This window comes from Andrographis paniculata, unplaced genomic scaffold, assembly GCF_009805555.1.
Source record: "Andrographis paniculata isolate CXL003 unplaced genomic scaffold, ASM980555v1 Contig45END, whole genome shotgun sequence".
Taxonomy (NCBI): domain Eukaryota; kingdom Viridiplantae; phylum Streptophyta; class Magnoliopsida; order Lamiales; family Acanthaceae; genus Andrographis; species Andrographis paniculata.
Genome location: NW_026137579.1, coordinates 3,342,066 through 3,365,934, shown reverse-complemented (window position 1 = coordinate 3,365,934; position 23,869 = coordinate 3,342,066). Strand labels below are relative to the sequence as shown.

General features: G+C 38.6%; 5 protein-coding genes across 7 annotated transcripts; 3 read left to right on the top strand and 2 right to left on the bottom strand.

Moving 5' to 3' along the window:
- Positions 1–1,047: 1,047 nt before the first annotated feature.
- On the bottom strand, positions 1,048–5,873 carry LOC127252236 (pentatricopeptide repeat-containing protein At5g02830, chloroplastic). Of its 2 annotated transcripts, XM_051276326.1 has the most exons (12): positions 5,281–5,872; positions 4,969–5,056; positions 4,424–4,625; positions 4,122–4,229; positions 3,775–3,939; positions 2,808–3,350; positions 2,636–2,701; positions 2,447–2,527; positions 2,266–2,363; positions 1,964–2,168; positions 1,658–1,718; positions 1,048–1,492 (listed from the first exon to the last, which is right to left on the bottom strand). In XM_051276326.1, exons 1-12 carry the CDS (start codon positions 5,819–5,821, stop codon positions 1,203–1,205), a joined length of 2,448 nt encoding a protein of 815 aa, XP_051132283.1. In that variant the 5' UTR covers positions 5,822–5,872; the 3' UTR covers positions 1,048–1,202. The 2 variants fall into 2 exon arrangements, with proteins under 2 accessions (XP_051132283.1, XP_051132284.1); XM_051276327.1 differs by lacking the exon at positions 2,447–2,527 and having other exon boundaries at positions 5,281–5,873.
- A 419-nt stretch (positions 5,874–6,292) lies between these two features.
- LOC127252244 (60S ribosomal protein L4-1) lies at positions 6,293–8,664 on the top strand. Its single transcript, XM_051276354.1, has 2 exons — positions 6,293–7,463; positions 8,321–8,664. The coding sequence occupies exons 1-2, from the start codon at positions 6,351–6,353 to the stop codon at positions 8,432–8,434; spliced, it is 1,227 nt and encodes a 408-aa protein (XP_051132311.1). The 5' UTR covers positions 6,293–6,350; the 3' UTR covers positions 8,435–8,664.
- Positions 8,665–9,366: 702 nt separating this feature from the next.
- LOC127252234 (DEAD-box ATP-dependent RNA helicase 42-like) lies at positions 9,367–13,762 on the bottom strand. 2 transcript variants are annotated; one of them, XM_051276323.1, is made up of 2 exons: positions 13,430–13,762; positions 9,367–13,255 (listed from the first exon to the last, which is right to left on the bottom strand). In XM_051276323.1, the coding sequence occupies exon 2, from the start codon at positions 13,167–13,169 to the stop codon at positions 9,732–9,734; it is 3,438 nt and encodes a 1,145-aa protein (XP_051132280.1). In that variant the 5' UTR covers positions 13,170–13,255; positions 13,430–13,762; the 3' UTR covers positions 9,367–9,731. The 2 variants fall into 2 exon arrangements, with proteins under 2 accessions (XP_051132280.1, XP_051132281.1); XM_051276324.1 differs by having other exon boundaries at positions 9,367–13,180.
- Positions 13,763–14,810: 1,048 nt separating this feature from the next.
- Positions 14,811–17,560, top strand: LOC127252248 (L-ascorbate peroxidase 2, cytosolic-like). Its single transcript, XM_051276362.1, has 9 exons — positions 14,811–15,214; positions 15,766–15,940; positions 16,055–16,120; positions 16,326–16,374; positions 16,476–16,558; positions 16,638–16,717; positions 16,829–16,931; positions 17,012–17,070; positions 17,180–17,560. The coding sequence occupies exons 1-9, from the start codon at positions 14,817–14,819 to the stop codon at positions 17,196–17,198; spliced, it is 1,032 nt and encodes a 343-aa protein (XP_051132319.1). The 5' UTR covers positions 14,811–14,816; the 3' UTR covers positions 17,199–17,560.
- A 1,036-nt stretch (positions 17,561–18,596) lies between these two features.
- LOC127252235 (probable LRR receptor-like serine/threonine-protein kinase At1g67720) lies at positions 18,597–23,645 on the top strand. Its single transcript, XM_051276325.1, has 14 exons — positions 18,597–19,064; positions 19,619–20,656; positions 20,790–20,922; positions 21,020–21,091; positions 21,200–21,268; positions 21,348–21,419; positions 21,519–21,587; positions 21,729–21,883; positions 21,964–22,187; positions 22,267–22,393; positions 22,465–22,533; positions 22,639–22,825; positions 22,916–23,051; positions 23,142–23,645. The coding sequence occupies exons 1-14, from the start codon at positions 18,977–18,979 to the stop codon at positions 23,472–23,474; spliced, it is 2,772 nt and encodes a 923-aa protein (XP_051132282.1). The 5' UTR covers positions 18,597–18,976; the 3' UTR covers positions 23,475–23,645.
- Positions 23,646–23,869: the final 224 nt, after the last annotated feature.

The following is a 23,869-nucleotide window of genomic DNA, read 5'->3' as shown; positions in this document are numbered from 1 at the left end:
TTTTGCCTCGTATCTAAATTTGGATTGGAATCGGTTTCTTGTCAATGTTGTTTCTTAAACATTTTCCAGCACGGAAAATGTTGATTGAATTTGGCAAAAAGTATAGCAGAGAGTTGAGAAGGGTGATCTGTGGGTATGTACATGATCATGATCGAGAAAGGAAGATATGATCTCAAACTAGATTGTAAGTGGAAATGGAATGATTACAATAATATAAAAACAATGGAAGAGACAAGAGTGCTTTAATCTTACTTGCTATCTGTCAAGGCCATTGAATTGGACAGACTAAGAGCTGGCTGCAGGGATCTTCTGCATTTTTGTGGTGTAGAAGATCATCAGAAGCATAATTTTGTGCTTTTCATTGTGCTGCAACACAGAAAGGGGATTAGCAAATTAGAATGGGTTTGTTTTCAAGAAACATTTCTGATGAAGGTGAAGTTGATGATGAGAGATTGAGATTTGTTTTCCTATAGGGATATGCTCATATAGTTGATCTAGGATAAGTACGGATACCTAATTTATGCGGTTGCGTTTTGATTATATGGAAAATCTTAAAAGTTTTAATTTTTTTTTTAAATAATTAAAAATTAAATATTTGATAATGTTTTGCATAAAAATAATTATTTGATTTTAAAATATATATATATATTATTAATGAATAATATCAAAAATTTTAAAAGTATCTTAATAAATAAAACTTAAAATTTTCGGACATTGTCATAGTTGATTGTAGCTGATACTAACGACTTAAACTTCACATACAGCTTTTTGTTCCATTACTTTACATCTTTTATATACAACTTAAGGTGAAACCCACAACCACTGTCCGAAAGTACTCACAAGATAACTACAAATTATTTAGAGATTCAGTTTTTATATATTATACTTGTGTTATAGCTTCACTTTATTTCTTTCTATGTATCTTGGTTATTATAAGGGAAAAGAAAATATAATACAGTCATATCTCCTTTCTTCTCATATTATGTGTAGGCACTGTTTTTTGTACTCAAAATAGGATAAAATCACCAAATGGACTATAACAGAAAGTTCTGCAATTTTTATCAAAGAATTACATATAGCCAGCTATCTATTTTGTTATAATGCTATTACATCAAGAACTTCCCAGCTCATATGAACAATGTAATGAATGGGGGGAGAAATTTGAGAGAATGCCTTAGAGAGTGAAGATGGAGAATGAACAATTACTTGCTGGCATAGAATCTTGTTATTGTTGATGCACCACTCCGTCGTCGTGACCAATGATGCAATGACTCCCTGGTCACCATCAGTCTTCGTGGAACTATAGGTCTTCTAGTAGGAGATTTCATTGATGTTTGTGGAGGCGAGCCACTTATTTCACGTAACTGAAGCCCTAAATCATGCTCCACGAGTCGAACAACAGATTCCTTAACTCCAATCCCATCTTTGGACAAAGGACAACTTGTTTCCTGCTGTCCTAATATGATCAATACGTCATCTTGGATTGGATTCCCTGCATATAATAAGAGGGTGTTCTTTACAATATAGCACTTCAGTCTGCCACCAAACATACATTTGGCTATATTTGTTTCAAGATAAGGATATAAAAGCTTGGGTTGTTCCTAACAGGGCTTAAGAAAAAGCATTTCATTAGTTTGAAAGGATAGTGTTTTCTCACCCATAATATGCTTCTCTTTGATCATCCTCAGAACTGCAAGAACTACAATCCGAGCTTCCACCTGTTGCATCGAAAAAATAAATTTATCAAATCAAGATATCCTTTGGTTAAATAGAATCTACACAAGGAACAAAACTGACTATTCAGGCCATTACAGTGTAGTGCATGGAAGTAAATCAAATCAAGAATTAAAATGACTTCAACAAAGATATTCAGAAACAACATGGTTTAAATTAAATAATATTCGAGACGATGCAGAGCAGTTCCACTAGACACCACCTATTCACAGTTTTGGCAGGTACATACCTTTGTGAGACCTCTGAGGTCAATGGAGAGACTTTCATTATTACTATTTTGCAGGTGTTCTGCAACTTTTTCAAGCAGGAGACTTTGAGGCCCAAAATCTTTTGTATGGGAAGGTAACCAAGCTTCATTTTGATTCTCAGTTTGTATCACACCTTCACACCACTCCTCGATCAGTTGCTTGAGATAGTAATCATTAGGTCTGTATCTGCAGAAGGTTGGTCGAAGCAAATGGGGATTAGGATGGACTACAGAAACTCAGCACACTGCTGGTAAAGAGAAGAATCCAATCACAAGCTGCATACCCTGCTTTCCTCATTTCCTGATAAACAGCCAGGCATTGTTGTACTTCTTGCAGCGAACCATATCTACTCCGAGCACGAAGAATTGTGTTGTAAGTCACCTGAACTGAAAACTTTGAGGGTGTGTACGTATAAATTTGCGCAACAGTTTCTTATCGTATTGTGGCAATGCCCAAAAGTGTACCATATTTGGTTTTATGTGATATTTCCTCATTTCTGCAAATAATGAAAATGCCAGCTTTGGATTCTTATGTTTCACACAAACCTGGAGAGTTGAAAAGAAGGAACTATAAAAGGTTTATGTATCTTGCCATGGCGAATTTACAACAGTAAAAGAAGCTGATAAGAGTTTGTAATTAGTAAATCCATGCACCTTAATAGCTGTGGTATATGCAACAACATCAGGTTGAATACCGGCTTGCCGCATCAATCTCAATATCTGCAATGCAAGAAAGCAGTTTATATTGGCACTATCTCCATGTTTTTCACATGTAGCAATCTGGAAAATGCTAGCAAAGCTATTCATCATTGACTGTGGTACTTACATTTATGGCTTCAGCTAAATTTCCGGAGCCTCCGCAAACATTAATCAATATTGACCAGGTCATTTGACTAGGAGAAAGACCAAAAGTGATCATTTCATCTAACAGAGCTTTGGCACGAAGATGATCAGTGCCGCATGCTTTCATCATTATATTATATGTAGAAGTAGTGGGCCTAAATGGAACTCTTGAGGCTATGTGTGTGTATTGTCTGCTTGAAACACTGGTTAGGTCCTTTCCAGCATCTTCCTGAGTCATTGTTTGTTGAAAACCTGTTTCTTTCCAGGAGTGGAATAGACGAAATGCACGATCATATTGGCGAACCTCGACACATGCTTGAAGAAGGATATTGAAGCACTGCGAATTGGCTTGAGCACCAGCTTGAAGCATTTCCTCAAATAACGTAATAGCTTTCTCTACCTGGCCTGCACTCGCACATGCACTGATCAACGAAGACCACGTAATGGTGTTGGGAGAAACACCAGACGACGCCATATCTTCCTTGATTCCTAGTGCCAATTTCCACATTTTGGCATCTGCAAGGACCTGGATTTTGAGGAAAACTTAGACATGCTCGGTCATGTCTTTCTGCACAGTGCACATTGGGTGAACAACATACAGAGTGACCGAATAATGTGCACAATGAGAATCGAAAATCAAAGTGGCCTATATTTGACTTGAAGCAGCATTCGTTATTTGGTCACTGTAGACGTGATGCCTAAATGGAAAAGGTAGTTTACTACTATGCCCACTTTGCAATAAATTTCATCTAGGTAAAAATGTATAGCAAGAACTCAGCAAAACAGAAACCCAAATCTCATCTCCCTACAGATACCTACAAGAGATGCTTGATTATGTTATATATCACTTAAATTCTTTATCACTACTCTTGCTAAAGAGTTCAACACATGTTTATTAGCGAATGATCTAATACACATGGAGTAGCCAGAAGTCCAAGATGAAACGATACCTTAATCATTGTACTGTACGTGAAGACATCTAGTTTCAATTCTCCTTCTGACTCCAATCTCTGCATCTCCTTATAGATACTTTGGGCAAGTTCAACTTTTGCAGCAAGGCAGCATGATTTCAAAACTATGTTGTGAGATGTAATGTCTGCTGTCACCCCAAGTTTCTGGAGATGGATAACCCAAGTTAAAGTTGCTGATACAAGATTTCATGTGACAAGAAACAGACAGGATAAACATGAAATAAAGTCGGAAAGGAACTGAAACCCTGCGTCATATGCATGTGGAGAAATTGAAAAGAAAGCCTCAAAAGGTTGTAGGATCTAAGAGATAAGAAAAGTGACATTACTTCCATTTTCCGGTAGATATCCAGAGTGTAGTTCAGATCGTGAGCATTTACATTCATAAGACTATTCAAAACATATGTGTTTGGGATGACATCTCTGGCGATCAACTCCTGCAGCAAGATACATCCATATACACTCATTATAAAAAAATATAAGAATTATATTGAGAAGTTATTCTGGAGAATACATTTGCTACATTTAAGATGCCGATACATATAAAATGCCATCAGATCAGGTAGTAGAGTTGCAGAACCTTGGGCATACAAAAGTAAATGAAATGTGCTGAGATATCTAGCATCCATACCTCATAAATGACTCTTGACTTCAAGTAGTCTCCACAAAGACCACAGACATCTATTATTGAGCGGAGCACATGCATGTTTGGAGTACTCAATTGCTTCGATGCTTCAAATGCTCTAAGAGCAGACCCCAAATCCTTTTTCTTCCCAAATTCAAGAATTATGGAACAAACCAACATTTCTGCGTAACTGAAATTTTGTGCAAACCTGGAGAAGAAAGATGAAGAGATTATGATACTTTATCATGTCCGTGTTGGTGAATCTTGTTAAGTCTAAACTACATTCACCCAAAAAAAAAAGAATACTTATGAGATGTTCCATTTTCACACTCTTGATGAAAGAGAGGTGCCAAATATATACAGATAGAGGAACTTCAAAGTGACATGAATTGCAAGTTAAATAATTGTTATAATAAACGAAATATCAATACCTAAAGCACTAAAATATCAATTCCAACAATTATATGCAATATTTTCAAGTTGTTAAACCCAAATAAATCTTCATCACATAAACAGAAACTATATATAAATAAAGTAGCGATAACACAAACCTTATGGCTGCAATAGGATCTCTCCTGGTGATGCAAAGGTTTATGACATCAGATGGCTTTGCTAATTCTTTGATAGGAAATTGAAATCCTGAAGATGAAGAGAAAGAAGCATTGCTCAGATTTTTATTTTATTTTATTTTTTTTTTCCTCACATTTTCCTCATCCATCAACAAATTGTGGCTAATTTTTAACTAATAAGACATCTTCACAATTTCTAGATCACCTTTTCAATTCAATTCAGATTGCGTTTCATTACTAAGTTACCTAGAAAATGCTTAATTAATGCTAATCTTCACGAACTAATCTAATTACCAGCAAGAGTTTCCAACAAGCTTACGAGTTGCTCCAGGTTCTCGCATTTCAACAACCTACTGCACTCTCTTCGCAGCGACTCCATGGCAGCTTTATCGAACAGTTGCACCGGCTCAATCCCTAACTTCCGAGCACCATGTGACAGTGTATTAATAGCCGAATCAACATATACTTGGTCAATCAATTTCATTACTCCGTTCGCGACGCTTTCGCCATCTAACAATGCCAGAATCTCCGACACTTCTACCCCCGCGGCGACCGCAGTTTCCATAATCGTCAGAAAATCCTCGAACCTCCCATCCTCTGCGTGCTTCGAGGCTAGCTCGGTGTAGTATCTCAGACTTCGATGATCGTCCCATCGAGAGTGGGAAGTAAGAGGAGAAGCTGCAAATTGGGGTTTAGACTTGGGATTAGGGTTGCGCGAGGGCTTGGTAGTGGTGGTTGAGGAGGAATGGCGGTGACGCCGGCGGTCTTGGCGGGGAGGCGCGACTGAGGAGGGAAGGGCGGTGGCGGATGAGAGGATCGAAAGTGCGCCTCTCATTTCCTGGCCAACCGTTTATTTTTTTTATTTTTTTCCTGTTGCTGGTAAAATGGGAGAATTTAGATGTCGTTTAATTCGGTTCAGATTGTCGTTTGGTGGCTCGGGAAATCGAAAGGCGGGTGTTTCACAGCACAAGGCGCATATCGGATTGATAATTTTAAAATCACTCGCCATATAATATTAATATATACTATATAATATATAATATATATTTTATATTTTTATAAAAAAATATTATTATATAAAAATTATTATCTTTTTTATTTTACATTAAAAAAAAATAGTTTAAATCAAAACACTAACCAAACAAACGGTTTATTTTATTTTATTTGTGAAAGTGCGATTTCGGTGAAAACGTTTTATTCAGTCATATATGGGCTTTTATTTGTTGGGCCTAAAATATTACAATTGGACTTTAAAAGCCCATATAAAATAAGGCCCGTTATAGACATGTTCATATATATTGAACCTGCCTAAAATTTTTCACGCAGTCGAAACCCTAGTTTTCACTCTCTGTGAGGTTCGTGCAATGGCCGCCGCCGCTCGCCCGCTGGTCACCGTGCATGGCCTGGAGAACGACATGGTTACGGACGGTGGTGCCGCTGCCAATTCGGTGCCTCTTCCTGATGTCATGAAGGCGTCCATTCGCCCTGATATTGTCACGTTTGTTCACGGCCAGATTTCGAACAATGCGCGACAGCCTTACGCCGTCTCGAAACGCGCCGGACACCAGACTTCTGCGGAATCGTGGGGTACTGGTAGGGCTGTTTCTCGTATCCCCCGTGTACCTGGTGGCGGAACGCACCGTGCGGGGCAGGGAGCTTTCGGGAATATGTGTCGCGGTGGTAGGATGTTTGCTCCTACTAAGATATGGCGCCGCTGGCACAGGGCAGTCAATGTGACGCAGAAGCGCCACGCTATTGTCTCTGCGATCGCAGCTACGGCCGTTCCGTCTTTGGTGCTTGCTCGTGGACATAAGATCGAGGAAGTTCCTGAGTTGCCTCTTGTTGTCTCTGATTCTGCCGAGGCTGTTGAGAAAACTAGCGCCGCGCTTAAAATCCTGAAGCAGGTCGGTGCTTTCCCTGATGCCGAGAAGGCGAAGGATAGCGTTGGAATCCGTCCTGGAAAGGGGAAAATGCGCAATAGGCGATATGTTTCCAGGAAAGGGCCGCTGATTGTGTACGGAACTGAGGGTGCGAAGCTTGTGAAGGCTTTCCGAAACATCCCTGGCATCGACATTGTCCATGTTTCTCGCCTTAATCTCCTCAAGCTCGCTCCAGGAGGTCATCTTGGAAGGTTTGTTATTTGGACCAAATCCGCATTCGAGAAATTGGATGAAGTTTATGGCACATTTGACAAGCCTTCTGAGCAGAAAAAGGGGTATGTTTTGCCGAGGGCGAAAATGGTGAATGCTGATCTGGCCAGAATCATAAACTCTGATGAGGTGCAATCTGTTGTAAAACCGATCAAGAAGGAAGTGAAGAGAGCTACACTGAAAAAGAATCCATTGAAGAACCTCAACGTGATGATGAAGCTCAACCCCTATGCAACGGCTGCAAAGAGAATGGCACTATTGGCGGAGGCCCAGAGAGTTAAGGCTAAGCAGGAAAAGCTTAGCAAGAAGAGAAAGCAAATCTCTAAGGTATTACTTTCTTCACATGGCTTCTCTTTTCCTGTATTAATTCCATATTGCCTTCTGTTTTGTGTAGCTCAATCTATTATTGGCCTTTTATATTTCATATGGTAATTGTCTTCATTATGCTTATCAATCTCTAATTCATGCTATTGACTCATAGATATTAGTTTGCGCTAGCTGGTTTGACAGGGATTATAATGCTTTTGATAAAACAGTAAATACAGTTAAATAGGAATTAAAGGGGCAGAAAATATCAAGGGCCTAACAGCCAGTAGTATGCTAATTCTTTTTCTCGTCTTGAAAACTTATAATATAAAACGGACTACAACTGTCATGCCCACCCTATAGTAGTAATTAAAATAGTAATACTGGTAATTAGTTTTTCTATTGGCACCATTGGACGTGCATTCTCTGCAGATTTTTGTTACTTTCAGCGTGCTAGGTTTAATAATGTTGCCCCGTATGTATATATACAGTATACTACTATAAAACAGCATAAATGTTTTCTTTTGTTTTTTTTGGTCTCACTTCCTATGCCAAATTTGAATGTCCTTGATACATCAGCTGCGTTTTTGTTATACTGCCATTTTAGTTCACTACATATGAGCTATTTCAAATATACTTGTTGTTGCTGCTTATTTTTTCCTTCTCATTTTTGGGATATGCCTTCTTACATTTTGTCCATAACTAACATTGATATTTGTATTAAATCATTTATCTTCCATTTTTTTAAAAAATTTATAATCTAAGCTTGTTGGAAATTAATGAAATTTTGTGCATGTGGCTTAGATTTTATCAGTTTGTGTATGCTGGTTTTGTTTATGGAACTGATCTGCACCTCTTTGTTTTTTGTTCTTTTTTAGGAGGAGGCAACTGCAATCCAATCTGCAGGAAAGGCATGGTACAAGACTATGATTTCTGACAGCGATTATACAGAGTTTGAGAACTTCTCAAAATGGCTTGGTGTTTCACAGTGATTCAGTTCTGTTTTGGCCGTTCAGAGATCTTGTTTTCCTTTGAATACCTTTTAGTATGGAGTTTATTGCACGTGTTAAAACCTTGTCATTTTTGTGCCAATTTTAAGTTGTTTCAATGTTTATTGGTCACCACACGTGAACCAGGCTTTTCCTTGAAGAGAGTTTTGTTACTTGTCTTATGCGCACATCTATCTTATATATTGCCAAATTTCTAAGCTGGTTTGCTGCAATTTAAGTATGGATTTTATTTCCTATCTCACTTGTATGTATATTACCATGGCTGAGCTTTTTGCCATAAGCCATCGATTGTGCGTAGTTTATTCATGCAGAATTATAACGCAAATGGTGTTGTCAAACAGCTCAAAGGCACAAAAGTTAAAGTAAATACTAATGCAGAATTATAACGCATATGGTGTTGTCAAACAGATCAAAGGCACAAAAGTTAAAGTAAATACTAGGGCTGTAAGCAAGCCGGATAGAGTTGAGCTTGTCATATTTGGGCGGCTTGTTAAGAGAAATTTTATTTTAAATATAATATTACCTTCGTTCCACATACCATAATCATTTTCCAAAAAGAAAAATGGACAGAAACGGCTGTATGTGGGATTTTTTAATAAATGCTATCGAGCTTGTTCGTGAACATAACGTGCCAAAATTTATATTTGTGTTCGGCTCCTTTAGTTTAATGAACGAGATGAACCGAGCCGAGCTCGCGAACAGTTCGTTAAAACAGCTTTAGTAAATACTCCCTTCGTCCCAAATAGCATGCAACATTTTTTTTTTTTGGTATGTCCCAAACATCCAACAACATTTCTAAAACACTTAATCCTCTTACATCATCCAAATAAAAAAAATAAAATATATATTTCTCTCAACATCACATCGCGTAATTTTTAAATTATCCTACTTAATACTACCCATTTAAAAACCCGTGCCAAAAGTACATGTTGCATTTGTTTGGAATGGAGGGATTACTAAGCATAAGCAACACTTGAGAACAACCAAAATTTGCCCCCAATAAAAACTCACAACGCCTAAAAATATACTAGTATTTTGATTCCCAGAAACAAGTCTTGCCTAAGATGAGACCAAATGCTATAATGTCTCTCACCAGTTCACGTAAGTAATATAGGCTCGGAGCAAATTGATATCATGACACATTTTAAGTAAATTCGACGATAAAATTTCCATAAATAGCAGGGAACATAAACACAAATCACCCAAAAATTTGATCATTTTCACTATAACACCCCAAAAGAAGCACAATCACCGTTGGATTGATAGAGGCTGCTTCCTTTCAGATAACAGAGTACCGGCCGGGTTGTGCCGATCCCGGAAGGGACGTCACTTGGTTCGTGATATCCTCCAACACACGCTTCAGTTCCGCCTTTGCCCTCTTCACAGATTGCTCGGTCGGACCTTCGATAAACAAGTAAAGCTTTCTTTCCCCAGGCCCTACAACCCGACCCGGCGGATAATACTGTCCTCTTGTCGTGATAGCAGCTCCAGTCCATTCAGAAATCGGGCCTAGAGTTTCCTTGTGTGTCACCTTCCACCGCGCATTTTGTGGGAAATCATTTATTTCCAACTCTGCTTCATAATGCTCAGGCATCGCATCCGCCTGAATCTTCGCCAAGTTGTGCTGCAAATTCATGGCAGCCGCCAGCGCTGCAGCCCTTGCCGCCCCATCACCACCGCCAACCGGCAGTGCAGTCCCCGGCACAGTCGCCACACCCGGAATCGCCAAGCCAAGAACACTGGGCAGAGAAACCGGTAATCCACCACCATTAGAAAGTAACTGACCTCCTGTGATAGGTGCCGTAGCTGCAGGAACGCTCCCTTTGGATGCAGCAGCGAGCGCCGCAGCCTGAGCAAGCGCAGCCTGGTGAGAAATATCGCCGCCTGCTTTTCTAATGCCTTCATCTTCATCATCTGAATCGGATTTATCTTCCTCAAACCCATATTCTTTCGCCTGCGCTTTCTTTGCCGCCTTCCTCACCTCATCCTCCTCTTCATTAAACTTGAAACCACTTCCGCCATAACCAGTTCCATGGGCTTGCTCCAGCCCCTGATTCACCTTTGTCATAAATCCATCGGCAAGAGCTCGGAGATCATCCGGAACGCTCTGCTCTGACAGTTCGAGAGCTTTTACAAGATCCGGTGCATATCTGGCATCTTCCTCGGACACAAATGTGATGGCACACCCTTTCTTGCCAGCTCGCCCTGTTCTACCAACACGATGAACATAGTCCTCATAATGGTTAGGGACATCAAAATTGATAACTAGTTCGAGCTCCTTCACATCTAATCCTCTAGCAGCAATGCTCGTGGCAATCAATAAATTGCATACATTACTCTTAAAGTCTGATATTGTGGACTCCCGGTCAGTCTGATCCTTTGCACCGTGCAGTGAAAGGCATGGATATCCAGACCTAAGTAAATCCTTGAACAACGCATCGCATTTCTCTTGCGAGTGGACAAAGATCAAAATTTTTCCCTTCTCGTACCATTCTCCAAGTAATTCCAAGAGTCTAAGGAACCTATCACTTTCTGGTCTTACCTCAACAAGCTGGGTAATGTCCTTGTTCACCACACTTCTCCCGCCAACTTGTATCTCCACAGGTTTGTTCAACACCTTACGTGCCAAAATTTCAACTTGGCGAGGGAAGGTTGCGGAGAACAGCACAGTTTGACGATCCGGCCTAGTATTTTGGACAATTCTTGTGATCTGAGGCTCAAAACCCATATCAAACATGCGATCCGCTTCATCCATTACCAAGTACGTGACACGTCTGAGGTTTGTTATCTTACCACCACTCGTGCAGAGTATATCAATCATTCGACCGGGTGTACAAACAACAATCTCAGCCCCGCGTTTCAATTCACTAATCTGCTGTGCAACCCCAGAACCGCCATATACGGGCACACAGCTGAGACCCATCACCTTTGCAAACCTCTTAATATCAATGTGAATTTGTTGTACAAGTTCTCTGGTGGGAGCCATGACCAGTCCAATTGGTCCATCTCCAGAGACCAGTGGAGGTTGGTCTTTAATGTGTCTCAACATTGGTAACACAAATGCCAGGGTCTTCCCGGATCCTGTTTTGGCAATGCCAATGCAGTCACGGCCGCTCATTATTATAGGTAAGGCCTGAGCTTGAATGGGCATTGGCTTTTCGTAATTCAACTTCTTTATATTATCCAAGATTTTGGTAGACAATCCAGTCTGATGCCAGGTTTTCACGGGTTTTGGGACGTCTTTACCATGTATCTTCAATTCAAGCTGTTTCCTGTATGAAGCCACCTCTTCAGGTGTCATCCTGGATATTTCCTTCACTTCAATATAGAAGTTTTTTCGGAAAGGAGGATAATCAATTTTTGAATGGTCAACAATTGACAGCTTTTCCACTTTGGTCTTCTTCACCCGCTTCATGAATTCTTCATCATCTTCATCTTCCGAGGGCTTATCATCATTTTCAAGATCTCCATAATCTGAATCTGATTCCTCCCCGGGAATAATTCTTCCCATGGATTTGTTCATCCCCTTTTTAGAGTTTCCCATGCTTGCCTTAGCATTTCCTTGAACCAATTCAGGACCAGATTCGTTTGAAACAGGAGGCACGCTGCTGTTAAGCTTCTCAACTTCAGGCAACACCAAAGAATGCATAAAGGCATCCAATGGATCTATTTCGACACCCTCATTAGCTTGATCAGCACCGTTTTGTGCAGCAGGAATAGCTACATTCTCGGAATTGGAAGACATGGCATTTCCATCATTTTCCTCATCAGGCTTTACAACTACATCCTCATCAACATCCATAGCTGATTTACCGTCAGGACCAGCATCTTCATCATCAGATTCTCCTTCCAAGGTCCATGTCTTGCCAGACTTGGGTTCAGCAGCCGCTGGAACACCAAGTTTTTCTTTCTCAGATTCCTCTTTCTTCCTTCTTAGCTCCTGCCACTCTTGTACTCTTCTCCTTCGTTTTTCCATCTCCTCATCCAATCTCTTTTGCTCTTCAGCAAGATCTTCTTCCCGAGTCTTTTCTTTACTGATCTCTGTGTTTGCATCAACCTTTTTGCGAGAGCTGCTGTCATGACTTCCATCTCGGTTCCTGTGCACTTTTCCGCTTTGTTCTGCATTGCTGTTCTGATGATCCTCCTCTCTACGGCGCCTTTTCCTATCATGGTCTCTATGAACATCATCATCGCTACTATACGACCTATCCAAGTCTCGACGTCTTTCTCTTTCCTGAACTTTCTCCTTCTCTTTCCTGTCTCTGTCTTTATCCCTTTCCCTCTCCCTATCTTTCTCCTTCTCCCTTTTGTCTCTCTCCTTCTCTTTCTCCCTTTCTCGTTCTCTATGTCTTTCCTTCTCTCTATGCTCCCGCACTCTATCTTTATCCTTTCCCCTTTCTTTCTCTCGATCTCTGTCTTCTCTATCTCTGTCAACCTCTCTATCATCCCTGTCCTTGTCTCTGCCTCTGGCTTTATCTCGTGCCCTTTCATCATCCCGGTTCTTTGTTTTCTCACGATGCCTGCTCCTGTGCTTTTCTCTGTCCCTGTGCTTGTCATCACCACTGTCCTCTCTCTCATGGCGGCTATCTCGGTCCCTATCCCTCTTCCTCTCTCCATTCCTCTCCTTTTCATGACTTCGTTCTTCTCTATGGTGATTATTCTTGTTTTCGTCGTTTACAGAACCCTCTCTCCTCGATTTTGCTTTAGGATCTTCCATTGATCCAGGCACTAGTTAAACAACAACAACAACAACAACAATCCCTTCAACTCCAAAATATGTAAATTAAAACATCAGCAGACTCCCTGTGAAATAGCATATTAATACATATAATTAGAGAGGCAATCAATCCAGAAAGAAAGCGCGGCCACAATGAAATAAAATACGAGCAGAACATGCAAATTCCAAAAAAACACTCCGAACCCTAAAAGAATTTTTCAGATCTTAATTCCGAAACCAGAAGAAAGCACAAATCTTACCTCCTCGCAACGCTTGTATTGCGCACAATAGCAGGAACTTAGCTTATATGATTAGTCTAATTGCGGGTGAGGTGAGTAGATTAGTAAACACGGCGCCAGAGAAGAACACACCAGCGGCAATTATAAATGATACTTCGATCGCCAAAAGTGAATAAACTAGACGAAACCTAGCTACAGGAACTCAATTAGGCTCTGTTACAGCGGCGACGACAGTAGCCGCCGCGAAACCGTCCACAACGGCGTTTGGGGACGAATTAGGGCTTCGATTGGGATGCGAATTGAAGGCGAGTTGTGTTTGTGGCTATTCCTTCCTTTTCTAATTTATGTGGGAAATCAAATACCAATACTTGCAAATTGTAGTACCACTTTTTTATTTTAAAATTTCGACTTTCGCCAAAAATATTTTTACAAAATAGATACGGGAAAAAAAAAATCATAAGAAGGTGAATTAATAATCATAGATATCGTATCATATCATATATATTATATATAAAAGAACTCAATATCGATTCCACTCTTTTTTTCTTTTTTTTTTTTTTTTTCAATATTTATACACTTATGTAATCTCATAATTTTGAGATTTTTTTTTTTAATTTTATGCATTTTAACTCTTTATCAATAAATGAAGTAGTTTTACAGTTTTTTCAAATTTTGATTTTAAATGATTTTAAATTTTTTTATGATATTTATAAATTGATTGAATAATCACAATTTTCTAAAAATTTTATTTTTTTCACAAAATTACTAGTCTTGTCCACTCATTTTAATTTATTTTTTTACTTTTAATTTAGTATTTTAAATTAATAAAATTTTAATAACTATACATATTGTGTTTATTTAATATTTTAATTTCAAATATCTTTTTAATTAAATATCTTTAATTTTTATATAAATTACAAATATAATAATTATGCATAAATTATTTTTTATATAAACTACTAGAATTAAATATACATATATACGAGAATCACTTAATAATATAACATACTATAGATATTTTGATGCATGAAACACAATAAATATATATATATTATTATTTTCAACATATTAAGAATATCTCTATTAACTTTGACATGTGTATTTGCTTGTAGGATTTAGTTTTGAGATTAGATCTTGAAAAGAAAAGATTGTGTTTTGATTTTGAACATTAAAATTTTAATTTAAATTGAGATGATGATTTAATTTGATATAAATATGTATTAGTATAAAAAATATATATTATTATAATAGTAAATAAATAAAATTTTTGATTTAATCTAATATCTTTTTTAAAAAAATTAAAAAATAGCACAATCCAAACTAAACATTACCTGATTTTAGTAGAATGGGCTCGTCGAGCCCAAATAAAATGGGCCTAATAGAAGATCGAAACGATTAATTTCCAAATATGGAGGAGATATTATATGAATACCCATTAGTCCATGACCACTTTAGGCGGACTAATGTCCTATCAATCCAAACTGCAAGATCCAGCTCCAGACGTGTTGCCGCGCCAACAGACAACGGCACCATCCGGAAAACCATGGAACTGGATCGAAGTTTCTCGTCGATTGATATCGTTCTATATCTGCCCCTGCACAATTTCGGGTATCTTCACTCGATTTTCTCTTCAAGCTTCTGTTTCTATCAGATTGCTGAGTGTCGTCGCAGCTGCGGGTTTGAAGTGATGGTGAAGAATTACCCGGCGGTGAGCAAAGAGTATCAGGCGGCAGTAGAGAAATGTAGGAAGAAATTGCGAGGTTTAATTTCGGAGAAGAAGTGTGCTCCAATTGTGCTGCGGTTGGCGTAAGTTCGTCGCCTGCTTCATATTTCATACATCCTCTTGGTGTTTTATTTTATTTTCGAAGCTTGATCATTGCGCTATCTTGTACACTTGCTTGTGTTCGCTGTTCCACATCAGTTTGTATGCTTTTGAATTAACGTATCTCGTCGCTTATGCATATTCTTGCTTCGAGTCCACTTTCACATTTGCACACTTCCCAAATTTTTGCTTGGCTGCCTTTTACATTTCGTCATTTCTACGATCATGGAGATCACGCAGAGCTGTGTGTGAAATTGAGTATGCAATTCCGAATTCTCTTGGTCTGTGCGCATTTGACTGGTGTTGTGAATCTGTTTTCAGATATTAAACAGTCGTGTTCGTAACTTAACCCAGATCAAATTCTAGTCCTCTGTAGCACATAAACTTTCAGTTACAGCGATTTTTAATGGACATGCTGAAGTCCATTCTCCTTTGGAACACATTGGAGTGCTCCATCTGCCATATCCGTAAATGTGGTCTGCAGGCGTTGATATGTAGCAATGATTTGATGATTAGCTCCATTGTGGTTTTTTAGATGGCATGCGGCTGGTACATATGATTGGAAAACAAAAACTGGAGGCCCATTCGGGACAATAAGGAATCCTAGCGAGATATCTCATGAAGCTAACAAAGGCCTTGACATTGCAGTGAGGTTGCTGGAACCTATTAAGGAGCAATTCCCCCTACTCACCTACGCAGACTTCTACCAGGTATTTATTCTTAGTCTTCGTTGCTTGAGCTCCAACTTAAGTAGATTTTTCACTTATGTACTGTCTAACTGTATATATCCTCTAAAAAGATATTCCTGGGTCACTATATTACAGCTGGCTGGAGTAGTTGCTGTGGAAATTACTGGAGGCCCTGAGATTCCATTTCACCCTGGAAGACCAGTTAATCTCTCTACTCTAGTTAAAAATATTCAATAAAATGCTTAAAAGGTCCAGCAGCAGTGACTGCAGTTAAAATATTCTTGTTAATACGACTCTATTTCGAAGATCACTTTAATATATGATGCAAACATCCATCCAATGTGTCATTGCTTCTCTTCTCTCCCATACATCCATTCAGTGCCTGAAGAAATTTCTTTAATTTCAGGACAAAACAGAACCCCCACCAGAAGGTCGCCTGCCTGACGCCAAGAAAGGTGATCTTATCTTATTATACCTTTAATCTTGACATAAATTTCCAGTGCCCATCATCCTAAAGATGTAAATGTGGTTTTTATTTCTTTCTTCAAATTCTCAGGAGCTGACCATTTGAGAGAAGTTTTTGGGCGCATGGGCCTAAGTGATAAAGACATTGTTGCTCTGTCTGGTAGACACACCTTGGTATGATTAAAATAAAGATTGGACATTTAATTGATCACAGATTTGTTTTTATGTTAAGTATTCCATTGGGGTGTTTTAGGGGAAGTGCCATGAGGAAAGATCTGGATTTGAAGGACCATGGACCCCCAATCCTCTCATATTCGACAACTCCTACTTCAAGTAACACTTAAGCACCTTAATCTGTAAAACACTTTTGATGCTGTGCCCTGTTGCTAGAATTATTAGCTCTGGATAATTTCTGATCAAGGAGGCAACTTTCATTAAACACAGGGAACTTCTTAGCGGGGAGAAAGAGGGCCTGATTCAGCTGCCAACAGACAAAGCTCTGTTGGAAGACCCCATATTTCGTCCTCTTGTCGAAAAATATGCTGCTGTAAGATGGCACCATTTAATTCAGCATATGCCGCTGTCGATTAATGTGAACATGTTGATAAACTACCACTTATCTTCCAGGACGAGGACTCGTTCTTTCATGACTATGCTGAAGCACACCTGAAGCTCTCTGAACTGGGGTAAGTGGATCGTAATCTTCTATAAAAAAAAAATTATGACTTTGATCTCTTGATTTCTTGCCAATACAGACTTGAATTCACTGTAAATTTTGTATTATGCTGACTGCAGATTTGCGGATGCCCACTAGAATCATGGCATTTAATGCGTCTCTGCACTCGACATTCGTCTTTTGCAAGAATTTCAGCGAGTTAGTTGCTGATCCTCACAGGGCTGTGTTTCTTGAGGGTTTAATGTAATGTCTTTAGTGGTTATGCTCGTGTCACACAATAAAATAAACATGTAATAGATTAATTATTGTGAATTAGTATTATTCTCCGTCGCTTTATATACTTAGACACTAAGAAATGTTAATTAACAACAATTCGATTATTGAGGAGGACAAACCCACAAATACTTGTTGGGTATAAACACATGTAAAGTGGCAACTGGAATCCACTATAAACTGTCGCAATGAGACTCGGTTGAGCTTTCACAAAAAGAGACGACAATAATGAGATTGACATGGTGTTTTTTTCGTTCAATTTTTTATAAAATATTATGGCTATTAAGTATTGTTCTCAATAAAAATCAATCAAAGTTTAAAAAAATCCCAAACACGATAAGAATACAACTAAATCTTTATTTTTTTCTTTTTTATAATTGAAGTATGATAATTAAATCATATTGGATTTTCCTAGTATCCTTTTTTGAGAGGGTCAATTTTATGGAAAATGGAAGTATGAACTATGATAGGAAATTAATGCTATGAGAACTTTTAAATTGCTATTAAAGCATCTTTTAATACAAATATGTCATGTAGGAATTATATATATACAAAATAAATTAATTGACGTTGATAATGTGGGCCCAAGGTAAAAATAATCAGATACAACCTTGAACGGTCGTTCCCAGGTACCAAAAATAAACCAATCAATGGCTGACACGCGGTGTTTGGCATGGGAAAATATTGACTTTTTGACTATTTCCCTACCCAGACGTCTTTTCCTTATTATTCTAATATAACTATACATATATGTATTAATTAAAGCTTTCCCATTAACAAATTGCAAAGCTAACGATGAAGTTTTGACTAATAGAAAAATCAATCCCACGCAAATTTCATTTCAATACTGTTATTATTTGATACTCATAATTTATTCTTATTCTTATTTTCTATTTAATTGTTTAATTTTAATATTAATTTATAATTATTTTTATTAATACATTTTTTAATTAATTATTAATTTTTTTATTATACATTTTACTTACATTTAAAATTTTATATTTTATATTTTATAATTTTAATTTTAATTTATAATTATTTTTACTAATAAATTTTATAATTATTTATTAATTATATTTTATTTGAATTCTCTCCTGTCCATATTAGATGGGAAGGAAGGAGTAGAATAAAGCCACTCGGTTCGCCAGCAGCATTGAATTGAAAACTGAATAATATAGTGCCAATAGGGGGAAAAATTTTTTTTCTTTGCAATATAAAATAAGAATGTTGTATTATTCTTTAAACCCATACATACACAGATATGTATGTATTTTTTTTAAAAAGTGGATGCACTTGCAGAAAAGGTGAGTGGGCTATGATGACTGACGAGCCCTGCACTGGGAAGACTCCTTTCCAGTTCCACACCGTAACTCCAGCAACAAAGCGAGACCCTTAATCTTCTTTATCGCCCCAAATCCCCTCTAATCCAAAGTATATCCTCTCCTCTTCCCTCTCCCTCACCCTAAAGGTTTCTAATCGAATATTTTTCTCCCAGATACGTTCTGGCGCCGATAGCTTTCCTTTTTGAACGACTTCCTGTATTTTAGGCATCAGGTTTTACCATAAAGAAAAAAAGAAAGATTTTCCCCCCTGGTTTCATGGTTTCATCTTCTTAGTGTGTTTTTAGTGTGTCAGCGAAAGTTATGGAGACTGCGAGAGTTGGAGTTCTTTTTCTGGTTGCGCCATTGGTTACTCTTCTTCTGATGGATGTCTCCAATGCCCAGATTCCAGGTTTACGTTTTCCTGTTTATGCCTTTTTGTTTAGTAGAATTTTGATTTCTAAGCATCTGCTATGTTTTGCGTTTTGAGTAATTTGTATGTTGGGATTTGCTGTTTCTTCATATTCGTTTATTGTTTTACAGTCTGCCTTGCAGATAATTTGTGTTTTTTCTACTGGGTTCTTGATTGATTTTCACCTGAACTATATATTACTAATATTTTATAGTTCATGAGTATCTCTTTCTTGTCTGTTTGTGGAGTTAATAACTTAATGCTCAGTTATGAGGGTAGTTGGCTATAAGTTTTGACTTTCTGGGCACCATAGGATTCGAGAAAAAGCACAGTAATTTATGAAGTGCTTTGGACAAACATGATACTTGTTAGACTAAATAATCGATGTAGCATTGTGTATATATATATATAGTTCGACATGTTCCTGGAAACTAGAAACTTGATTTTGATTGATGCAGGGAGGATGTGTTTAATAATTGAACATATTGAGTACTAAAATGCACTCCCTCTAATTACTTTGGGCATACATCTGACGGCTTTACGATGTCGAGCAGGTTTTGTGAGTCTAGATTGTGGGGGTTCAGAGAATTTTACAGATGACTTAGGTCTCAGATGGAGTCCTGATTCGGATATGATGAGTGGAACAGTTGCTAATATTTCTGTTGCCAATGAGACTAGTAAACAGTACTCAACTTTAAGGTACTTTCCGGCAGATAACAACAAGTATTGCTATACGCTCGGTGTCATCAGCCGAACCCAATATCTTATAAGAGCAAGCTTCTTGTATGGAAACTTTGACAGCAATAATGTCTACCCGAAATTTGACATTTCATTAGGACCGACGCATTGGGCTACCATTGTAGTTTCAGATGCTAACACAGTGGAAATGCAAGAGTTAATTTTTCTGGCTACGGATCCTTACATCAGTGTTTGTTTATCCAATGCTACAACTGGACAGCCCTTTATATCGACACTTGAGCTCCGACAATTGAATGGTTCCCTGTATTTGAATCAGTATGAGAATCAGTTCTTCCTTAGTGTATCGGCTAGAATTAATTTTGGTTCAGCGAGCGATGCACCAGTCAGGTATCCAGATGATCCATTTGACAGAATATGGCAGTCAGATTCCTTGAGAAAGGCCAACTACCTTGTTGATGTAGCTCCCGGGACTGAAAAAATATCGACGAATATGCCTATTGATGTCAGCAGGGATGAAATGCCGCCTCAAAAAGTGATGCAGACAGCCGTTGTTGGCCGCAATGGATCATTGACGTATCGGTTGAACCTTGATGGCTTTCCTGGTTTTGGTTGGGCATTTTCATATTTTGCTGAAATCGAAAATTTGACATCTCATGATTCTAGAAAATTCAGGCTGATATTGCCTGATCACAATGACCTTAGCAAAGCTGTTGTAAATATACAAGAGAATGCCCCGGGAAAGTATCGGCTATACGAGCCAGGATACTATAACATTACCATGCCATTCGTGTTGTCTTTCAAATTTGAGAAGACAACGGATTCCACAGCTGGCCCTCTCCTGAATGCTCTGGAGATAAATAAGTATCTGAAAAAGAGTGATGGCTCCGCAGATGGTGAGAATCTTACTTTTCTTAATAATACAGATGGGATCACTACTTTTTCGTATTGAGTGAAATGTTTCACTTGCAGTAGTTGAAGGCCATTTTGAAAGATCGAATTTTCTCTAATAGCTACCCAAAATTTCAGGGCCACTACTTGCTGCTGTAACTTCAGCTTATTCAACAGCTAGGTGGGCGAAAGAAGGCGGTGATCCATGCCTCCCAGCTCCATGGTCATGGGTCCAATGTAGTTCAGATCTCCAGCCAAGAATAACTAATATGTAAGAATCTCAACACTTTCTTTAGCATTGACTGCTTAACTCTCATCTGAAGGGATTTCACCTAATCCCCCGTTTTTCTCTGATGACTTTTGTACAGTAATCTCTCTGGGAAGAATTTGACAGGAGCAATTCCTGTCGAGTTTACCAAGCTGGGAGGTTTGGTTGAGTTGTAAGCTGCAGATTTCTCCATTGTTTACTGATCTCTGATGCTTTTTTCATTGTCTGCAATCAGACACCATCCTTAACAATTTCCATTGTACGCAATTTATCTATGCAGATGGCTTGACAATAATTCTCTAAGTGGTTCGATTCCTGATTTTTCTGGATGCCCTAATCTGAGAATAATGTATGTCATAGTCCACTCTTTCTGGTTACCTATTACTGATATATTTCTTGTGCCACTGATGACTTGTTGACTGTGACAGACATCTTGAGAATAATCATTTGACTGGAGACCTGCCCTCTTCCTTAGCGAATCTGCAAAATTTGAGAGAATTGTACGTTTCAGGAGCTAAACTATAAACCCCGCCTTTGATTTCTAAACTACTCACCACAAGCTATTATTGCAACTTCATTTTTATTTGGTTGTTGTGCAGGTACATTCAAAACAATTTGTTGTCTGGAAAAATTCCAGCTGGTCTTATTCGCAAAGATTTGCTTTTGAAGTAAGTATGCATCTTGTTGATAGTAGAACTCAGAGGAGCTTTTAAATGATTCGATACTAACTTTTGACTGCATGAATGTTGTGCACTTTCTGCTTTCTTCTCCACCATATACTCAACTGCGATTTATTGTATGCATATCAGCTACACTGGTAATGGCGGTCTCCACAAGGGCAATAAGGGAAAGAATTTAGGTCTTATTATAGGATTGCCTATAGGAGCAGCTGTTATACTCATTGCTATTATTGCAGCAATCCTCTTAATGCCTAAAGGAAAGAAGAAATTTCATAAGAAAGAAGGTTAGCCGTTGGATGCCTGTAATTATAGCCGAATTTACATACTCGTTGGACTTGGTCGACAGCTCTTGTTTTGCCTTCAGGAAAACCACCGCACCGTTTGCCTTCCTTGAGTGATACTGCAGCTGAAGCTGCCCATTGTTTCGCATTATCTGAGATTGAGGAAGCCACTAAGAACTTCGAGAAGAAAATTGGATCGGGAGGCTTTGGGGTTGTTTACTATGGGATGCTGAAAGATGGAACAGAAATTGCTGTGAAAATATTGACGAATGATTCATTTCAGGGGAAGCGAGAGTTCTCAAATGAGGTATTGTTGTATTTATTATCTCGATTCTTTACGTTTCTTTCGTTGAGCCTTTGTTCGTAATGCCTTGGATTTGAAACAGGTGTCTCTCCTCTCAAGAATCCATCATAGAAACTTAGTTCAATTTCTTGGATATTGCCAAGAAGACGGAAAGAATATCCTTGTCTACGAGTTCATGCACAATGGAACTCTTAAGGAGCACCTCTATGGTATGTAAATTCTTTTTTTACATAGTCTTACATCAACCAAATGAAATAAAAAAACAAACTGCCCGTGCTAGGTCCCATTGCACGTGGAAGACGTCTCACTTGGATCCAACGGCTTGAGATTGCCGGAGATGCTGCAAGAGGTTGCAACACCTTTAATTTTGTTAATGAATTGAATCAAACTCATTCTGCTTTTACAAAATTGTTAGAAAGACAGTCAATTGATTTTCTTCGATTGCTTCTCATAGGAATCGAGTACCTTCATACCGGCTGTGTTCCATCGGTCATCCATAGGGATGTGAAAACCAGCAATATTCTTCTTGACAAGAACATGAGAGCAAAGGTTTCGGACTTTGGCCTTTCAAAGCTGTCGGTCGATGGGGCATCTCATGTGTCTAGCATTGTTCGTGGAACTGTTGGTTATCTTGATCCCGAGTACGCATTTCGGGTTTTTCTTTTATCATCGAATGTAGTGGATATTTCTCAAATCCTTAAATTAATTTATTTCTTTCCAACATCATTCAGATATTACATCTCACAGCAGTTGACAGACAAAAGTGATGTCTATAGCTTCGGGGTCATTCTCTTGGAGCTGATATCGGGTCAAGAAGCTATTTCCAATGAAAACTTCGGTAGCAACTGCAGAAACATCGTCCAATGGGTAATATTTTCGAACAACAATTCGATATTTACCTGGGGTGTGAATATGATTACAAATACTTTAAAGTTTACGCATCCGTTCATTTTGCAGTCAAAGTTACACATCGAGAGCGGGGACATACAGGGAATCATCGACCCTGCACTGCGTGGCTACGACATACAATCAATGTGGAAGATAGCAGAGAAAGCTCTGCTGTGTGTGCAGCCCCATGGAATCATGAGACCTTCGATTTCTGAAGTCCTGAAGGAGATTCAAGATGCCATCGCAATCGAGAAAGGAGCTGACGCCCTAAGGGATGGCAGCTCCGATGAGATCTCCCGGCACTCGGCCCACTCTTCCATTAACTTGGGCTCCCTGGATTTGACTCCTGGTGACAACTACTTGTCCATTGATGACTCCATTGCAGGACCTGCTGCCCGATAGTCGATCGATCGACCTCGTCGTTTCGACATTGGCAAACCTCCTGGTAGTTTGATTTCGTGATCTCGTTTTCGGTTGTTATGTTATTATTAACTGTAAATTCCAACTTCCTGAAGAGTGTAAATATATTCATTCTTACAGGGTTTTTAGTGTGATCTCATCTCATTCAGCTGAGCTTTTCTTGTGGTGTTGAACGAGTCATGCTAATTTGTTCTTTTTTATTGTTTTCACCCAGAGATTTAGGGGGTGAAGAAAAATATATATATATCTGAGAATTCGGTATGACCAGTATTTTCGGTACAAGGTAATGACTATTCCCTACTGGGATTCGTTAAAACGACGTCGTGGCGTCATTGGGCCGAAAAGAAGTGGTTCGATGGGCCCACAAAGCCCAGTAA

Excerpts from the sequence above, each read along its gene's own strand:
- LOC127252235 (XM_051276325.1), top strand. The coding sequence starts at position 18,977 with ATGGAGACTGCGAGAGTTGGAGTTCTTTTTCTGGTTGCGCCATTGGTT. Across the intron at positions 21,092-21,199 it reads CTGGGAGGTTTGGTTGAGTT|ATGGCTTGACAATAATTCTC; the intron begins GTAAGCTGCAGA and ends TTATCTATGCAG. Across the intron at positions 22,534-22,638 it reads TGCCGGAGATGCTGCAAGAG|GAATCGAGTACCTTCATACC; the intron begins GTTGCAACACCT and ends TGCTTCTCATAG.
- LOC127252244 (XM_051276354.1), top strand. The coding sequence starts at position 6,351 with ATGGCCGCCGCCGCTCGCCCGCTGGTCACCGTGCATGGCCTGGAGAAC. Across the intron at positions 7,464-8,320 it reads AGAGAAAGCAAATCTCTAAG|GAGGAGGCAACTGCAATCCA; the intron begins GTATTACTTTCT and ends GTTCTTTTTTAG.
- LOC127252234 (XM_051276323.1), bottom strand. The coding sequence starts at position 13,169 with ATGGAAGATCCTAAAGCAAAATCGAGGAGAGAGGGTTCTGTAAACGAC.
- LOC127252236 (XM_051276326.1), bottom strand. The coding sequence starts at position 5,821 with ATGAGAGGCGCACTTTCGATCCTCTCATCCGCCACCGCCCTTCCCTCC. Across the intron at positions 2,528-2,635 it reads CATATACCACAGCTATTAAG|GTTTGTGTGAAACATAAGAA; the intron begins GTGCATGGATTT and ends TCAACTCTCCAG. Across the intron at positions 1,719-1,963 it reads ACCTCAGAGGTCTCACAAAG|GTGGAAGCTCGGATTGTAGT; the intron begins GTATGTACCTGC and ends TCGATGCAACAG.
- LOC127252248 (XM_051276362.1), top strand. The coding sequence starts at position 14,817 with ATGGAGGAGATATTATATGAATACCCATTAGTCCATGACCACTTTAGG. Across the intron at positions 15,215-15,765 it reads CCAATTGTGCTGCGGTTGGC|ATGGCATGCGGCTGGTACAT; the intron begins GTAAGTTCGTCG and ends GTGGTTTTTTAG. Across the intron at positions 16,121-16,325 it reads CATTTCACCCTGGAAGACCA|GACAAAACAGAACCCCCACC; the intron begins GTTAATCTCTCT and ends CTTTAATTTCAG.